This window comes from Propithecus coquereli, unplaced genomic scaffold (genome assembly GCF_000956105.1).
Source record: "Propithecus coquereli isolate 6110/MARCELLA unplaced genomic scaffold, Pcoq_1.0 Scaffold142, whole genome shotgun sequence".
NCBI lineage: Eukaryota > Metazoa > Chordata > Mammalia > Primates > Indriidae > Propithecus > Propithecus coquereli.
This window is the reverse complement of record NW_012138525.1, coordinates 1,224,495-1,244,184: the sequence shown is the minus strand read 5'-3', so window position 1 is coordinate 1,244,184 and position 19,690 is coordinate 1,224,495. Positions and strand designations below refer to the sequence as shown.

General features: G+C 46.4%; 1 protein-coding gene across 1 annotated transcript in view; it reads right to left on the bottom strand.

The window, feature by feature from the left end:
- Positions 1-19,690, bottom strand: part of DDX31 (DEAD (Asp-Glu-Ala-Asp) box polypeptide 31) — a 70,597-nt gene that overhangs the window by 3,292 nt on the left and 47,615 nt on the right. Inside the window, 1 exon segment of the mRNA XM_012639882.1 lies at positions 14,768-14,936. Coding sequence (XP_012495336.1) covers positions 14,768-14,936 — 169 coding nt within the window.

Genomic DNA, 19,690 nt, shown 5'->3' with positions numbered 1-19,690 from the left:
AACAGCAGCGATCCCATCCCTGGGACGCCTGCCCTGTGTGGACCACGTGCACCGCAGTCTCGGGTGGAGGTCCGGACCTCGGAGGGCTGATGTGTGGTCGGGAAGCAGCGGAGACAAGGCCTACAGCTGAGAATATTCCACTTGTTCCAAGCTGAAGCCTGCCAGTTCTTGTGCTTGTAGTTTATTTTTAGTCAGGTTACATGACAGACAGAGTGAAAGGTTCTGACAGGAAGGAATGCTTCTCTTCCCTCTTGTTTGAAGCCAGGTTCACAATGCACATAATTTTAAATGTAACAACCTGAGTTTCAAAATATGCAAAATTTCAGTCAAAATATTCTCCCCAGCCTAAACTTTAGCACGTCAATGATTGCTCCTACCACTGCTAAGCAAAATAAATAACCAGAATCTTACCTGGGCGATTGATATACTAATTGCTTACAGAGACTGTGCAGGCTGCAGGGGCATCTTCCAGCAAAGGTGCTCGGGCGGCACGCTGTGCTCACCTGGCAGTCCACCAGGCGAAGCCAAAGAGATGGCTCCAGAGCCTACAACACGTAGGTAACCTGCATGGTGGGCAGACCACACCTCTGAAGCCCCCTACTGGGGTCACTTGCACAGTTTCTTAGAACCTGCCCCTTCACAGACAAACAGCCGGGTCTGAGGCAGAGGAAGGGAATGGCCAACGCACATGTCGAGCCACTGAACAGAAATGTTTATTAAGGATCTTCAAGGCCACGCTGCGTGGGAGAGGACGCCACTAGAAAGTACGTCATGGAGATGGTCCTGCTCGCCTGCAGGTTATGATCACATTTCCTAGCTATTTCATCATTTTATTCTAGTCAGTGTCCTTTCAGCTTGGGACACAAACCCAGCAGTCCGCTAACGCAGAGGCTCTTGGTGATCCAGCAGTGAGCAGGGGCCCACGTTCCCAGACCCAGATCTCTCCCTTGGGTGGAAGAACCTGGAGGCCAACCCTACAGGGGTTTCACCTGCTGTCACGACAGCCACCCCAACAGGACCCTGTTGTTCCTCAGCCAGCTCCCTGTCTCCTTTTCCTTTGTTCTGAGGCCCAGTGCTAAAAAGGCCAAGTGCAGATGGGAAGATGAACTGTTCTAAACCCAGGCATGCGACGGGTGCTCAATTCCTTCCTCTGCCAAGCTGCAGTGCTCCCAGGAACTTGCCAACTTTCTTGCCCTCCTTGCCCTCCAAATACCCGAACCCCTCTCAAACGGGCTCCTCCACCATAGTAATCCTTTAGTTACCAAGCAACAGATCAGTTTATCTAACCACAGGGAACTCCCTTATAGTGAAGGCTGAATAAACCCCCCCTTGGTTACCAGGCTGGATTACTCAGCAGGACAGGCAGATGCCACTTGCACTGCCAATAAGGTGAAATCACAGCCTAATTAGTAAATCAATATATTCTCCTACAATGACCACTAAAGAAGAGAGATTACAGGGCCATCCCTCAACTTTATCTACAAATTCATAGAATGATCTTCCTAGATAAAAAGTCATTTTAACACGGGCTTTTGATAATGGCATTCTTTTATAGGACAGAATTTTAAAATTTTATGTATTAAGTTTATCAATATTTTCTTTTATGTTTTATGGCTTTACGCTTAGAAAAGTCTTCATCCTAGGATTTCAAAAATATTCAAGTATATTTTCATCCAGTCTGCTTTGATTTAATTTCATCTAGGTTTTATTGTGATTTATGGGTATGATGTAGAGAATTTATTTCTTCCCAAGAGTTATCCAGTTATCTATGACAGTCACTGAACAATAAATCCTTTCCCGAAGGTTTTGAAGTGTACCTCTAGAACACTTCCTTCAGACTTTCAGAACATTTCCTGCAGGCGACGTTTAAAGAGCAGTCCATGACAATGACGTGGTTAATGGGTCCAACCAAATGGATTAAAACATATCCAGGGCCACAAGGCAAGAGCTGTAATGTAAGAGCTGGGATTTGAACCCAGGAAGTCTGACTCCCCAGGTACTGCACTTAACCAACATGCTATAGTTTTCTAAACAAGGAGCAAGTTCCTTGCATGAAATATTTTAATATAAAAACAATGTTTGGGCTCGGCACGGTGGCTCATGCCTGTAATCCTAGCACTCTGGGAGGCCAAGGCGGGCGGATTGTTTGAGCTCAGGAGTTCGAGACCAGCCTGAGCAAGAGCGAGACCCCGTCTCTACTAAAAATAGAAAGAAATTAATCGGACAACTAAAACTATATAGAAAAAATTAGCCGGGCAAGGTGGCGCAAGCCTGTAGTCCCAGCTACCTGGGAGGCTGAGGCAGAAGGATTGCTTGAGCCCAGGAGTTTGAGGTTGCTGTGAGCTAGGGTGACGCCATGGCACTCTAGCCACGGCAAAAGAATGAGACTCTGTCTCAAAAAAAAAAAACAAAAAAAAAACAATGTTTGCATTACCTCAAATCTCAAAGACTTTTAGAATTCAAAAAAGGAATCTCTTAAGAGTAACAGTTGAATTAAAGAAAAAAAACGAAAAGTCCTATGATTTGTTCAGTCTCATTTTAGACAAATGAAAATGTCATTATAGACCAAACAAAAGGAAAAGAGAAAGAGAAGAATCCATATCCCTGTATGTACATATGCAGAGAGAGTCTGAAGGATACACAAACTGTGAAGCAAGGCTGACTCAGACTGTGGGCTTATGGGTAATTTTTAAGCTTTCCTCTATGACCTGGATTTTTATAATGAGCATGTATTATTTTTATAATTAGAAAGTAACTGTGTATTCATTTTAGGGGGTAAAAAAGCAAATGGCCTTGGTACTAACTGAAATACTAAAAAATCAATAAGAAAAGAAAATGGTAGAATTCTGTCCTATGCTGAAATGCCAAACTTTTTTTTTTTTTTTTGAGACAGAGTCTCGCTCTGTTGTCTGGGCTAGAGTGCCGTGGTGTCAGCCTAGCTCACAGCAACCTCAAACTCCTGGGCTCAAGCGATCCTCTGGCCCTGGCCTCCCAGAGTGCTAGAACTACAGGTGTGAGCCACCTTGCCCGGCTCAAACTATTTTAATTTCTACTTATCAAAACCCTCTTTGCCTTTTGGCTGTCAGTTTGTCTGATTTTGTAGGTGCTTTTTCTGAGTGAGTTGTATAATTAAAACAGACAGACAGGCAGACTGAGGCCTCTTAAGACAGACTGGGGACTGGTCAAGTGCACTCCTCTAATCTCAATGAGTCTGCTCGCAGCAAATGTTCCAGGGCCTCAGGCAGGCCCTGAGGACTCTGCCAGGGAAGCATGCCCCATGCTGCAAGAGGAGCCCGGACTCTAAGTGACTGCAGAAGGAGACAGTGATGCGTCAGGTGGCTTGTGGCCGACTGGAAGTTTCTGCGCTCGTGCCTAGCTCCACGACTGATGAAAAGGCTTAATGTCTGAGTGGGGTTTTGGTGGCTCTCAGAGCACGGTAAGGGTAACAAGCAACTCCAGGGGAAATCTGACACCCAGTGCCCCCGATACTCAGAGTAGCAGAGGCGGGAATCAGCTGGCATGGGATGAAAGTTTAGCCTACTGAAAAGGGGACACACTACCCAACCTTTCACAGTCAGTGAAGGAAAAGGAACCGTATCAGGACTCCTAACCTTTGTGTTCTATTTTGGCAGAGATGCACACTGGCAGGCCAACCATTTTAGAAATGCTTTCTGAGGATCAAAGCGAATGTTCTGTAAAACTGCCAGGGCCCAGAAGAGACACCCCTTCCAGGTGAGCCCTGCTGTGGCAGCAGATATCGCAGCGAAATTCCTGAGAGTGGCTTTGTGGACAAAGACAGAGACTGAGCCAAAGACGAAGATCTAGTTAAGAACAGAAAAGCAGCACTCTGAGCCCTGGGCCAAGGGCGGGCGTGCAGAACACAAGCAATTAGGAAACGCTGCTAACGCCGGGACCGCTTCGCTGACAGGGTGAGAGAGCCGGCATTTATCGAACTCCCTCACTCTAAGCCCGGCACCGGGCCACGAGCTACACGTCCATTATCTTCCCCACACCCTACACACCAATCCATGGTAGCCCCATCTCACCGGTAAGCTGTTGCTGAGTGCTAGGGCTGGGATCAAACTGAGGAATGTCTGACTCCAGTAGGAAAGAGGAAAGAGATAATATGAAGATATGAAGCAGAATCCAAGAAATGGATGGGAACTTTGAGGTTATTTAGCCCAGGTGACCAAAACTCTTACACAAGTTCTGTCAGAACTTGAGCATGAACCTCAGAAGGCAGGTGGCAGTGCTGGGGACAGGGCAGAGGACCAGAATTCTGATGATCTTGGGTGGAATCCCAGTTCTGCCACTCTCCTAGCTGATGACCTTGCAGAGTCAGCAGCGTTCTCCAAGCTGAGCTTCCCCGTGCATTGGAAAGGGCCCACGTACAGGAACAGGGCTAGCACAAAAGGTAAAATGAACTGCACAGCATGTTGAAGAGCTTTCTAAATTTTAACTCTCTGTGAAAATATTATGAATTATTGTTAAGATGGAGAAGTACAGGGAGAACGTGGAAACAATTAGGTGTATTTGGGACTGGTATGACTAGATCCTCAAAATACTGACAAACTCAGGGTAGAATTCTAGCCCCAAAGCCTAGGGCTCAGCCCTCCGGGCCTATCCTGTTTGACACTATTATCGATGACTTGGATGATACTATGGGGCATATCTGTCACATGTGCAGATGAAAAGAAGTCTGCAGGGACAGTTAATACGTTGGATGACAGAATACCCACACCACCAACAGACCAAAAGGATGAGCAGATGTAAGGTCTTGTTCTTAGGAGGTGGGGGATATAAATTGTCACGAGTGCAAACAGGCAGGAATTTAGTCGGCAAGTTTTGACCCGGAACCAGAAGGTCTGGGTTCAAATCCCAGCTCTGCCCTGTGGACAGCAGTTTCCTCCTTTATAAAATGGGGATGACACAATGATCGCAGGGGGACCACAGCAGATCATCTGTGGTACATCACAGCACATCAGTGGTAGCTACTGTCTCTGCTGTTATCATCACTTGCACTAACAGAAGTGACTGTCCTACACTACTTCTTGCTGGGCAGTCTCTATCGTACGTTTGGCTAATTTTGAGAACCAGACTTTTAAAAGAACTTGGATAAAATAGGATGGGCTGAGATAGATGGCAGGGAGCAACCATGTGGACCAAGGAACAGCTGGAGGTGCTGGGGCTGTAGAGCTTGGGACAGGTGCCATCCTGGAAAAGCAGGCCGCTGAGTAGGGGAATCCTGGCACGATTTCCTATAGGCTGTGGAACTTACGAGGTGAAGTACCAAAGCATTCCTCACAGTGCCTGTGTGAAGGCGCTCATGGCATGTTGACTATTACCAACAGTACAGAGAAGAGAAAAGGGGAGGTAGCTAGGAGCCATCATCAGATATCTGACACATTGTCATGTGGACCAGGGACTGGTTTGATCAATGATAATATCATCTTGTATTTCTGTGTTTGCAAATCATGTACATACAGCATTTGAATCTCACAAGACTGAACAGTAGAAATCAGACCAAAGGGTGGAAGATGAAAGTGATCGGTTCGGGCTTGTTTGCAGGAGCTCTATCAGTGAGCAGCGTGCACCATGCAACGGGCAGCCCTGGAGCAGTGAGCTGCTGCGACACTAGGAGTGTGAAGCAGAGGACACATCAACCATGGGGGGAGCGACGGGACCCACGGGACTAGGGCCAGGCCAAGCTGGGCGGACTCAAGGAAGCCTCTATGAAGTTCTCACATTTTCTTTAGAGATCTGAGAGAGGAAGTGGGGCAGGGTAGAGGAGGCAGCATTTACCCAACTCCCACTCTAAGCTCAGCACTGGGCTATGAGCTGTGCATTCATTATCTTTCCCCACACCCTACGCGCCAACCCTGAGGCACCTCATCTTACAGGTAAGCTGTTGCTGAGTGCTAGGACTGGGATCAAACTCACAAATGTGTGACTGCAAAGCCCATGCTGCTTCCAGAACTGGAGGAAATGGGAGGAGAAGTGGGATCCAGATCTTGCCCACAATCCCTTCTTCTCAAAGATCTTCCAACAACTGCCTCAGTGAACAGGAAGCTTCTACAACCCACTTCAGGGTTTGCTTCTCTGATGGTTTCAAATTATTCCGTATACACAACCAAAATATCTCCTGCTTTAAGTCCATTTCTTTGCTTACATGAAGAATTATCTGCTCACGGATGACAGGGTTCACGTACTTACTACCTCGCCCAGTGCTGATTCTAGAGAGCAGCAGTGTTCAAATGGGGCGTGTGAGAGGCAGACGAGGGCATGAGTAAGAGTTTGGGCTCTGGGATCTCTCAAACTCAGAGCCACATGCGTGGCTCCAGGTTCCTCACTGGCCACTGAGGATCCTTCCTTGGTCACAGGGACCCAGTGAGGTCTCGATGAGACAATGTACATGAAGGACTCAGTTAGCAGGGGATATACGCCCGCCCTCAAGAGAGATGCTGCTGCTGCCACCGCCAAACAATTTAAAACCAACATGCAAAAAGTGTCACAGACTGTTGCTCTGGGACGCTGGTTCTCAAACTGCATCCCTATTCCTGACTATTAAGTAGTCGACACATTTCTCTACATTTCAGACCATTGCTATAGCATCAGGACCAGAATGAAGATGACATTTGAAAAGGTCCCAAAGTCATCTGGTACAGGTTATATATAACAAGATGGAAAGGCTCTGGTATCATTAAAATAGAGACTGTGGAAGGGCTGGCACATACCTTCCTATTGCGGAAAGGAGCTCAATGGAAGTGGAGCCAGATTAGAAGAGAAGAGAGAGTAGGCTCTGATACAGGATGGCCTGGGATGACTAAAACTAACCTGTGTGCATCAAGGGGACACCTGGGAGACAGTCATGTTTTTTCTTGATTTCTCAAATGATACGAAATGGAAGAATTCTGAGCAAGGACAATCTAATGGAGAGCTGGTACTCTCCTGTTGCTCGCTGCCTCATCTGGTATCTGCCACTGCATGGTGGGCCAGCCGTATCTTCTAATTCCAGTGCTTGGACGGCTCCAGCAGTGAATGTGACTGTCTCCAGCATCCTCCCAGGAGAGGCTGGCTGGGCTCCTGTTCTTTGTTGTCAGCCCTGACTGCGTGACTGAACGCACACCCTGTGCTTCCCGCTGTCTGCAGGTGACCCAGGTGTGGAGGAAGCTCAGGGTCACTGTGAAATCCCTCTAACCACCTCATTAGCCGGGTGGGGATAAGGGTACATTTGTTCCACGAGGAGGCAGAAGGCTGGTAATTGCATGGTATCAGATACAAAAAAATAGTGGCAGAAGCAAAAGGCCAAATGTAAAAAACTATGTGTGCACAGCTGTAATTAAACCAGAGCCCTGAAAAGCAGGGCCACAAAACCTGACTGTAGAGAGAAGGGAAGGGAACGAAAACTGGATTTGCACTGGGTACACTGAGAGGGGAAAGGGGCAAGTCCTCCTAAGGAGTGTGTGCCCACACGGCACAACCCTCTCGGAGCTGCCTGCGCAGACGTGAGCGAACTCAGTAATCAACGGATGAATTCATGTGACAAACAGTCCCCGAGTGACTTTGCGCCTTCTCCACCCAGGAGAAACCCAGTCACCTTCCACTGCAGTTTTCCTGTCCCTTGTTCCAGCGGGGACAAGAGTTTACTCTTCTCTGTACAAATGCCCTAAAGAGATAATCCAGCTTGAACTCCTAAGTCACCCATCCTACCCCTTTGACACAGAGACCACGAGAATATGCTCTTGTCTATAATCTGTGCAGCTCACCAAGGTTCTGTATTAAAACATTAATTAAACCTCATCTTTAAACCAGTTACATTTAGCCAGCAACTCACTGCCCCACCATGCTAAGGATGACACCCCATCACTTGTTCCAGGTGGGGACCACATTCTTCCAAGTTCCCAGGGGCTAACCCTGGGTCAAGTTCATGATCATGTCTATCTCACTCTTCATCACTTGAGACTTTACTGAACCACGGTCTCCTGGGACAGGGCCTGGGCATTTGCGATTTTGTACACCTCCCCAGTAGACTCTGAGACCAGATTCTGTTTCCCCACACACAGGTACATCTGTCCTCATAGCTACTGCTGTGGTCCTGTTTCTGGTCCTCAGGCACAGCTGAGTGACCTGACCCCACCTGGACACCTGCTCTGGCCTTGTCTAGGGGAGGAGGAAACCCCACTCCTGAGCCCGCCCGTACTACATTCTGTGAGCTGATCCCCACGCCTCCTCCACCTGGCAAGTCAGGGAGAGAACCAGAGGCTGGGCCACGCTGTCCTTCCTGAGGACTGCTTTCATGCAGAGGAAGGAGACCCTGACCTTGTGCTTGTTCTCTCAGACAGACTGACAGGTGGCACGTGGGCTCTGAAAGACAACCTCCCCGCCAGGTGGGGTTTGCTATTTTCTTGGTTCATTACATAGTAAAGAAGGATTTATCTCTTTTTAACGTCAGAACGATTCCTTTTTTCTTTCGCTTTACGCATATCCTCCCGGAATTACAGAATGCTTTCAGCTTCTACTCGCCTACTCAAAAATATTTACTGAGCATCTATTGTGTGACAGGTACTATGGTAGGTGCTGGGGATAAAGGTTGAGCATCCCAAATCCAAAAATCAAAATGCTCCAAAATCTGAAACTTTCTGAGCATTGACATGACACTCAAGGAAAGCTTAACTGGTAAGCATAATGCAAATATTCCAAAATCCAAAAAAATCCAAACTCTGAAACATTTCTGGTCCCAAGCATTTTGGATAAGGGATACTCACCTTATACAATGAGCAAAAGCCAGACAGGGTTTCTGCTCTGAGTTACGCTTGAGAGGAGGGGCCATACGGACAACACAGACAGATCTGAAAGTGCCACGACAACAGGACAGGGCTAGGGCGTCTGCCGAGGCAGGCAAGTCACAGAAGGCTTCCTTGGGGAAGGGCTGGAGCACCAAGGGGAGGAGGAGGGGACAGTTCCAGGCCCAGGCCCTGAGGAGAGAGCGAGGGCTGAGGGTGTCAGATGAGACGGAAAGGTCAGCAAAGGCCAGGCATGGGGGCCTCGCAAAGAGGGGGTTTGTTGTGGTCTGTTTTAATCACCAGAGTCATGGGTGTCACAGAAAGGCTCTAAGCCTGGGTGAGATTTGGGGGTGGGGGAGGAGTGCAGGGACGATGGAGGCTCTGGCTGCCCATGGAGCAGTGGCTGCAAGAAGACTTGGCAGGAGACTGTTCCAGAAGTTCAGGTGAAGTTGAGGGGCTGAGAGCTGTTATTCACCGAGACAGTGTTTGGGACGCTAAGGGAAGAGACTGATCCAAGGAGGCCAGGGGGAGTGACAGCGTGGGGCTGCTGAGAGATGGTGGAGATAAGCACCGACTCAGGTGTGGCGGATTTACATGGAGACATCCTCATGTTTCCAAGTGTGGCTGTGTCCAGCCTCTCATCTCATGTTTGGCCAATCTGTCTTTTTCCAGAATGCTAACTGGCTCAACGAAATCGAGAAGATTTTCACAGTGGGCAAGATGCCAGATTTGCCTTCAACTAATTAAGTGATATTAGGGAGGTTGTAAATGCCGCATAAAAATTGGCAGGCAAGCTGCTCTAATGATGAGAATATTGCTTTACAGGGAGATGCAGCTGTAGCTTCTTAATGCTAGTCTTTGAGAGACCTGGTTCCCTGTTTTCAAAGTTGTTCCTGATAAGAAAAGTTCAAGGTACTAAAAGGTTTCAGTTAACTACACCTTCCACTCTCTCAGTTCCAGGGATACTTGTCAGAACAATGGAGGCCAGGGAGAGAGGCAACACAGTAACTCGGGCATCACATCACCACCAAGCGCGCCTGTTCACCTACGTGCCACACGCTGTGTGGGTGTCTGCTCTTCATCTGGTTTAACCCCACGCTAGGAGGTGGCTTGAGGACCTTCCTTTGAGAGCCCAGGGAACCGAGGGATGGAGAGGCTGAGTGACCTGCCCCAAAACACACAGATGACAAGTGGCCTAGCTAGGATTCAACCCAGACATCTCTGTGAATCAAACCCACACTTAATCACTGTGTGACACTCCCAGAGTTGGAATTTAAGGAACACAGGAGGGGCAAGGGAGAGGGTTAGTGGGGCTACAGGCTTCTTGGGCTAGAGTACTATTCCACACGGTAAGCTCTTACCAGTTACTTAACAATAACTGAACAAGCAAAGGTAAGAATCATAGAGAATGACAGAGCCTAGACCTTCAAAGATGAAAAATGCCAAAAATTGGAGCTTTGCAAAATCTCCAATTTGAACATCAGTGTTGAAGCACTTGTGATAATTCAGATGGGAAAAATCTCATAACATATGTCCTATCTACAAAGAAAGGGTGACTGGCATGTATGATTTCCATGAGGATGTTTACTTACCTTGGAAAATAAATGACTTCTAGAACTTTGGAAGTACAGAGGTTAAGGAAATGCTCTGCAGTGCTTGGCAAACAAGCCACCAGGTGTGGGAGGTTCTGCCACGAGGCCAGAAGTGGCGGAGCCAGCCCCACGTAGGCTCTTCTTATTGAGCACACCTGGATCGATCAAGTGTTGAGGGATAAGAAACTTCCTAATGTTAGATTGTTTACCTTATTGGATAAAACTGAGAAATACCAGGTAATATTTTAGCTAGGCTGGCTGGAGAAAACGTATACAAGTAAAACTATTTCTTTTAAGAATAGTCAACAATTCAGATTATTGTTCCCCTACTAACTTTAAAGAAGGGAGCTGAGAACAGGGAGACAAAATTATTGAATTACTAATAATGACAATGCCCCAGATGTTTCTGGGCTCTAAGAACAACATCAGAAAGACACAGATGGCAGAAGCCAGGGGTACCAGTCTTAGATTGTCTGGGCAAAGACTAGTGTTTGGGTGTAGCATATAATTCACACGAGATAGGATGGTTGAGAAGAAGCAGACTTGCTCTTTCACATTGTCACAATAACACCAAGATCTTAAGGCATAATAGTTTCTCTATTTTTGAAGCATTTTTTCACAGAGGGTCAGAGATATGAGAGAATCGTGGCCTGACTGAGCATGCCTGCTTACTGTTCCTGGACACGTTCCGCTCATGTGTGACTGTGTAGGCAGACACCCTGGCACACAACACAACTCTGCCTCTCCTAGCAGTCAGTGTTGGTTTTAGCGTCACCTTGAAAGGTGGAGCTTCTGGAAGGATATGTTACCTTTGCTTCTCAGGAACTGTGGAACCTACATAGCTTCCAAATCAGAACTGCATTTCATGGGAGGAAAATGCTGTTTCTGTGACGGATGTTGCTAAGGGGCCATTGAATATTTCAGCAATAGCACAACTACCTGTGTAGATGTGCATGTTGGTGTTTGGGGTCGGGGGTTGTTTTGACAGGTTTGTGCGTAGGTGTCAGAAGAGTTTTTGTGACTATGACTGTATTTCTATGTGTAGAGGGAAGATATTTAGTGTTCCCTTTCAGAACTGAGAACTGAAAAAGTCAACAGAGACCTAGTTATTAAGATCTCATTTGGGGACATTAACTATTTATTTTCTTTTTCTGAAAAGGGGTTGAGTAAAGAAATAAAGGCAATAGAAGAGATAAAAATTCCCTTCACCGTTGCATGAAAATGCCTAACAGGCTCCTAACCTGACCTGCCCTCAATTCACATTTTAACGCCAGTTTGACTCCTGCTTGGTGTCTGAAAGGTGAGGCAGGCTTCTGTTTACAGTCAGATGGATTTGATTTGCAGCGATCAGAGGTTTGCACATAATATATAATTATTCTGGGCAGTGAACACCGTAAAATGGAATGCGGGACAGTTTAGAGAATTTAGTACTATTATTTTATTCACCCATACAAAGCATAAGGAACCCATTCTCTTTCTTGACAGATGGATTTCAGGGGAAAGTCTCAGCTCAGAACAATAATTGTGGCCACAGCATAACTCTCCGCACTTTGTGGGGTTTAATGGACTTTTCTTTCCAGTCCTCAAAAAGCAGCAACTGGCATTTGCTTGAGCCCTGACTGAGGTGTGGAAAATCTGTCAAGTTTTCTCCACTGCTTACCCTGGCCACAATTATACGGTCCATGTGCAGATTAGCTGCAAAGTCATTCCTCCTCCAGGAGTGACAAGATTTCCCCAAATGAAAAACGGTACCTACTGTATCCTCTAGTGCCCGTCTGCCTTAGAAAGGCGGGGTGGGGGGAGGAGCATGTAGGGAGTTTGGGGAGAAATGCCTTCAAAAGAAAGCATAACAACGGGAAAAGTAGCTGTAACAGGGTGGTGACATGGCAGGAACAGAGAGCAGCATTGTTGCGGGCGGAGTAATCCTGTGACACACTGCTGTCACTCACCACCCGGCTCCCTGCCGTGCCAGCCAGACATCAAAGGCTGCCCCATACCATCTTACATGCTCTTTATCGGCTAATCAGTCCATTCTTCCCTAAATAAAGCCCTGTTAAATCCCCTGCTCACAGGGGTACAGTGGTCTTGGTGCCCATCTGCTAGTGGGGGTCAGCTGAGGCAGGAGGCGGCGGGTTCTCTCTCCCTAGCGGCTTCTCAAGGTAAGGACAATGCTGTCTCCAACTCCCCCTCCCAAATGCCTCGCTGCTTCACTTTCCAGGATCTGGGTAGGCACTGAGGACGTCCTGGTCTGAAGAGCTGCTATCTGGATTAACACTTGCTAATGAAATTTCTAGCCATAAAGGTAGATCATCTGCTAACGATAAAACATTGGGATTGCATTTATTTTCGGGGACAGGAGTAAACAGAGATATGTGTTTCTTAACAGTTCATCATTTGGCAGGTCTATTCCTATGTTCTCTGAGTGTCAACATTTCAGAGAAGGTGACACAGTGGTCAGACTTCTGATTATGAGGCCACTCTCAGATGCTGACCAGGAAGTCTCGTGGTTCCATTACACACTTGAAAACGAAGATACCAGCGACAGCAAATCGAAAGACAGGAACCCAACTATCAGGCCCTGCAGCCCAAAATCTTGACACAGCCATGTGCGTCTTCTGCCCTCTGGGAGAAGGACCTGGCTCCAGCAGAGGGGGAACAGAGAAGGCTCTGGGCTGCATGCAGCGCTGTTTTGCACCCTGCACCTCAAAACTGCCCAGAAGAAATCGGAACTGGATTCGCCTACTCTAACCTGGGCATTGCAGTACAGCAGCATCCAGAGAAACAGTTTATATCTGCCTCACAGAATTACTAGAGCATTGTCCTATGTGGGAGTTATTCATATCAGAAAAAAATCAACCATCTTAAAAATTCCAGAATCAGGTCTCGAATTAAGCAACACTGTATCTATTACAGAGAGCCCTGCAGGTGCCAAATCCTCAGACAGGCCAAGCTGGGTGTCCCAGAATCTTAACCCCTCTGCTTTCCAGCTCTCTGTCCTAAGGAGCTTCATCTGTAGGCCCTGCATGGTTCGAAAGGCATGTTTACACATATCACCTAATTTTGATTCTCAAAACAATCTTGTGAAGTAACTAAAAATATGGATTTTTTTCTTTTTTGCAGCTGAGGAGAGCCAGGAACTGAGACATTAAGAAATGATAAAGTCTAAAATTCGCATCAGAATGGAGTTGGGACTTAAATCCAAGTTCCCCAACTCTAAGACCACGGCCATTTCCCTACCCTGGGCAGTCCTCCTCCCTTTGCCATGGCAAGCTAGACAGACTGGGCCCTGACAAGGCTGACGGAGTAATCACCACTGCTCAGCGAATAAGCAAGTCAGACACCGCATGGGAATACGCAGCAAAGTGTGGTACTGCCCACAGATTCTCCGAGTCAGGGCAGGTATGTTGTGGCATTTGTAATTAATGTGTAAAAAGAAGGATATACAATGCAAAGTAACTGGCGCCCAGGGCAAGTGAAAGAAAAGTCTTTGTGCCCCCAAACATTTGTTCAATGCAGCCTTCCCACCGCACCTGCATAAGCAATCCCGGCCACGCACCCCAAAGTTCCCTCCAAGAGCAGCTCACGGGGGTCTCACACGCTCTAGCTCCTGTGAGGGCTGGGTCTGGCACTAAAAACATACCATAGCTTTGAGGAGAGGAAGAAGACCCTTTACGAATATAGTGTGCTGAGGGAAAGCACTTCAGCATTGTGAAGATGTACTCAGAGCAGCCTCCCACCCACAGGGCAACGCCCCTCCCTCAGTCTGCTCTCACCAGGACTCTGGACAGCTGTGGGAGAACTGCGCTTTTTGGGAGAAGAGTGGAAGACTTCATTGCTCTTGCTTCTATGAGAGCCCTGCACTGAAGTGCACCTCAGCACCATGGAGCCCAGCGCTAATCCCTGGGACCCAGCATGCCGGGAGATCTGGGCTTCAGCAGCGCCTGGAATCTGAGGCTCGGCACTCGCCCCTCCCATCTCAGTGGGCCAAGGTGCGACACCAGGGCTAGTTGCATGGAATATATAACGAGTCTTCGTATGAATCTCAGACGCTTTCCAGGGTGGACCACAGCACAACTGAAGCTCCGAATGGCCAGTCCCCCTGGTTACTCTACTGGTGGACAGCGAACATTACCCCGTCATTTTGTCTTCTGCTCTTGTGAACCCCACTACCTCTGGGCCCAACAGGAGACGACACTGAATTTCTGCAAGATTAGGTATGTTTCCTCTTGTTCCAAGTGCTTACTGTATTGGAGAAGGGCAGATCCTAGCGGTATGGGTTTCCATTGAGCGTTTCGGCCTGCCAATACCACCTCCCTGTTGCTGTCGGAAAAGAGCTCTCCACGCTCATCCAGCTTGCAGCCATTTGTCACAGGGTAAATTCAGTTCATTTACCTTTTCAGGTTCGCTTTCCTCTTCTTTATCGCTGAGACAGTAAGATTTTGGGGGGCATCTCTTAGCCCAAAGCTCTTAGCCACATGCCCAAGGTGGAGGGATCGAACATGGAAGATGTGCTTCAGCTCTCTGGGGTAGGTTGCGTAGGCTCGGATGAAGGACTGCAGAGCTGAAAGACAAATGATGGGAGAGGGAGGCTGTCGGCCTGGGGTCTCGAATTTCCAAAGTTGCCCCAGCCTAATGGTTATTCTACAGACTGCGTCTTGCCAGGCAATGGGAGCACAACCAGGATAGTTAGAACATACACTGCCAACCTAAATCTGTGCTTCTGTGTATTTGTTTAATTCCTAAAAAACACAACAAAATGAACAAAACCAAAAACTATATAGATCTATCACTTGAATATCACTCAATTATCATATTGAATAAACCCAATAAAATTTCAGACTTTACGCAGAGCTCATAACAATTCAACAGGGCAGGTCCCCGTTTTCTTCTTTGTCATAGTCTTGGGCCTAGCACAGCACCTGGTACACAGCAGGCACTTGATACATGTTTGTTGTATAAATGAATGAAAGAGAGACTGAGTGAAGAAAACTAAGAAATGATCAAAATAAGACACCATTTTCTTATGTCAATGAGGAAATCATTAATGAGACATTTATATTAGAAAAATGTTTTCCTAATTAAATTTTAGTTATTTTTTTGACTAGTTAATGCATGTAAGTGTTACAAAATTCAGAGTTCAAATGGCTTTAGTGTGACTGTCATGCTTACTATGAATGAACGACACCACGGTGAGTGCCTCTCCACCACAAGCCCCACCTCCAGCCCCCCACCCAGAGGCAGTCACTGATACCACTTCTCCGTGTGTTCATGGGACTTTAAAACCAAGTTCACTCTAAAAGTATCCAGGATTAAGCAATACAGTGCTTCTTACTCATTCAAAAAATGCACAAAAAAGGAAATGAAAAAAATAAAAAGAATTTTTCAAAGGAGAAAGGAAATTATTAAATATCTAAAATGGCCCATGAAATGGTTTACCTCTTGAGGACTGCCAACAATTTAGAGAAGTTCATCAAATATTCTGGCAGGAAACTTTCAGTCCCATTTTAAAGTTAAGAAAACAGGTCCTTGTTCTAGATCCCAGCTCTCACCAGAGAAGAGCCAGACTCAGTTCCTAGGCGGGTGGAGCTTTGGCTACACCTTAACTAGGCATTCCTTTGAGTAAAGATTGCCCTATCCCAAGGTCTCCCTTGAATATCTTGGAATAACAATGAGAATTGGGTGTCTGCCCTCTTCTCACTCCAACAAGGAAGGAGGGAATTTTCCTGAAAAGGGCTCCCCATCCCAGCCCTGCTCTTTCCTTCCAACCCTGCTCTTCTGTCAGCCAAGCCAGAGCTCAGCCCTGCCTTGGCTGATGAAAGGAGCCACTAAACCCCAGCCTCCCTCACCCTCACTTGTTGAGCCACTGGACTGGCAAGTTTGCCCACAGCTTAAATGTAATATCCCAGCAGTACCTGGAGATTGGCGTTTATGAACAGTAATAAAAAGTGTCATTTTAACAGATCAGCTCCTGGAAGGATCCTGGGGAATCCATCAAAGCTCTATTTACTGAGCAAAGTGAACTCCTTTTCCCAATCGATGAGAAATAATAACCAAGGCAACTCCTTTGCACCCCTCTCTTAAATCTGTGCTTACTCCCCTTTTTAATAATGGGGGACTTTTTCAAAGAAAATCTAACACTTCAAATGGTCTGTACTGTTTGGAGGGTTCTGACACCAGGCTCCTAGACACAGAGCTACATAGTCAAGTCCTCAGAGAGAAAAGCTCTACAACTACGATGACCCAGGAGATTTAAGACTCTTCTCTACCTCCCTTTCTTTCCTCAACCCTGAACATTTCCCTGGTGTCTAAAAAAACCAGTCTGAAACCAAGCCAAACCAAACCAAACCAAGAGTCGGCATTTTCCAAACCTCAGTTACCCAAACACTGCCTAGGTCTCTTCATTTCGTACCTCTCTTCTGCGTAAGTGGATTAGCCCCTGGGCTTTCGCCTTGCTCACCTCTCTCCCTCTCCTTCTTTCTACCAGTCTTAGGAGCTGAGCACCGAGAGCATCTGTCCCAGGAGACGTAGGTGCCCAGCTAACAGCTTTACAGGGATAATGAGTTCGCCAAGAAATGGCAGGAAGTGTTTTCTCCCCAGACAACTTGGTCAGGCAGCATTTCGCACTGCATATTTTTACTAAACCTCCTTGTCCTCAAGGCTCCTGTCCCACTGGGGACAGCGACAGTTGGTTGTCCTCACGTACTTGCACAGACTCCCATGTTTGGATAATTCAGAGAAGCAGGAATTTCAGATGCAGCAGCAGCTGTTTGTAGGACCTTCCAAGGGGCAGGAAGTGGCTCATGTTGGCAATGTCTAGGACGTACAGGAGGAAGAGGGGCTGAGGCACCAACACGAGCAGAAAGCAGAGAAGTAGCAAAAGTAGACATTTATTTGGGGTGACGGATGAAGCTACAGGCAATTAGCGTTCAGTGCATTATAGTCACTGATTCCTATTTCTTGCCAACTATTTAAGGTACATGAATTAGTGGAAATCTATTTTAAAATATCCCACATGGACATTTTGTCCTTTTTCATTCCTGGACATCTGGATCAGAAATAATGGTATTTTATGGATGACTCTTAAGATTAAAGAGGTAGAAAGGAATAACTCCAGCCTGAAAGGTGAGGATAATCCTTACTCCTCCACCCCAACCCCTGCTCCCACAAGGCACCCATCCATACAGAGTAAAGGCACATGCATCTTCCTACTGACACACCAATGGGCAACAACCACTGAGAGAATGCCAGAAAGGAAGTGTCTTGTTACAATTCTCTTAAAGACAAAGCATTTGGCAAAGTGCCCAGCCTACCTCTGCTCCCACTGAGGGGAGAAGGATGATTTGTCATCACTAGTGTGGGTTTTTGTGACTGTGAGAAGCATCCCTTCCAAGCACAGGCATAAATCCTACACATGGAGTTCCTGCTCTTCAGGGAGACCTGAAGACGGAGATGATTAAACCACAGCAACAGTGGTCATCCGCAGGTAGAGGACTCCATTTTCTGAAATTTTTGTTCCTCAGTTTGGAATTTAAACTCATGTTACCACTATTTTTATAACTGGAATCCTTAGCTGAAAGAGGCAAAAGTGAGAGGAAAAAAAGGGGTAACTGCTTTTGGAGACTGACAACAATTAAATGCTGGTTATTAACAAGGACTGGGTCAGAAAATGCAAAAGGAAAAACAAATGCACACTTGGCCCAGTTTCCAACTAGTTTTCTGCCATAAAGGCAAAAAGCCAGCTGCTTTGTTAATTATTCATGAGGTGGGTTCTGCAATGGCATAAAAGGGAAGCAAGTCAGTAGTGGAGAATTTGCATATGCAGATTGAAATGCAAAAGATAATATCAACTTATAGAGAGCAGTGGCTGTTCCTGTGTTGTGAATTCAATACTTTCGGGTGGCAAATACGTGTATATTCTCCCAAACCTCCAGAATTCACAATCCTAAGTAACAGGAGAGAAAAGAATACTGGAGAGCTTCACATCTGAAATGGGATGACTGAAGTCTGCCATAGACTGTGCTGTGGAAATCAATCAGCAAATGAGAGAAACAATATATTTATTTCCTTTGTGGTATATGTCCATTGGGGAGTGACCCTGCTCCGATATCCTTTAAACCTGCAGTCCTCAATTCCTGGGCCTCAGACTGGTACCAGTCTGTGGCCTGTGTAGGAGGTGAGTGGAAGGCAGCAAGCAAAGCTTCATCTGTATTTACAGCCGCTCCCCATCCCTGCCATCACTGCATAAGCTCTGCCTCCTGTCAGATCAGGGGCAGCATTAGATTCTCATAATTGCGAGGATCTAGGTTGCGAGCCACTTATGAGAATCTCATGCCTGATCTGAGGTGGAGCTGAGGCGGTGATGCTAGCGCTGGGGAGTGGCTGCAAATACAGATTATCACTAGCAGAGAAGTTTGACTGCACAGAGACCATAATAAATCAATAGCTTGCAGACTCATATCAAAACCCTATCAGTGAGCAGCAAGTGACAATGTCATAATAATAGAAATAAAGTGCACAATAAACATAATGCGCTTGAATTATCCCAAAACCATCCCCCCCAACCCCAGTCCGTGGAAAAATTGTTTTCCATGAAACCAGTCCCTGGGGCCAAAAAGGCTGGAGACCGCTGCTTTAAACAGAAGACAACTCCGCTTGTTTCTCAGTATTAACAAGTTCAATGGTGAAAATGATGAGAGAAAACCCAAAACCAAATTCTCTAAGGATTGCTGACTGTAACTTCTACTCTGATGACCCAGACACCTTGAAATAGTTGTAGTCTTGCCAAAATATCCAAAACACCACTGACACCAAAATTAAAGATGATAGCGTGGGTTTGATTTATTTCTTTCCATTGCAACTTTGTTATTAGCCCTGAAATTCAGCAGCACAATACCTAGTTATGTTCTGCACAGCCAGCTGAATTTGCCTAACTTTCATCAAAGGTCCAAACTCTGTGAAGTTACACTATGACAAATACCCTATTCCTCTTGAGAGACACAGTCTAGCACTCCTCTAGAGATAGGAAGGTAGGAAAATCCTTAGGAATTGTTGAATTCACTTTAGGGAAATGCTAAGACAGGATACTATTAGTGAAAAGTCTATAAGCATATACAGTATATACACAGGGTATACAGTGGCAATTAGTGGGATTTCATCTTTTACCTCGTGCAGTTCTGACTTATTTGAGTTTTATGATGGCAACCAAGGATTGCTTTTATAATGTGCTAAAGGCATATATAACAGGTACTTGAAAATATTTGCTGACTAACCTGTTTTTATCATCTATTTCCTGGTGACCACAGTGTCCCTAAACCA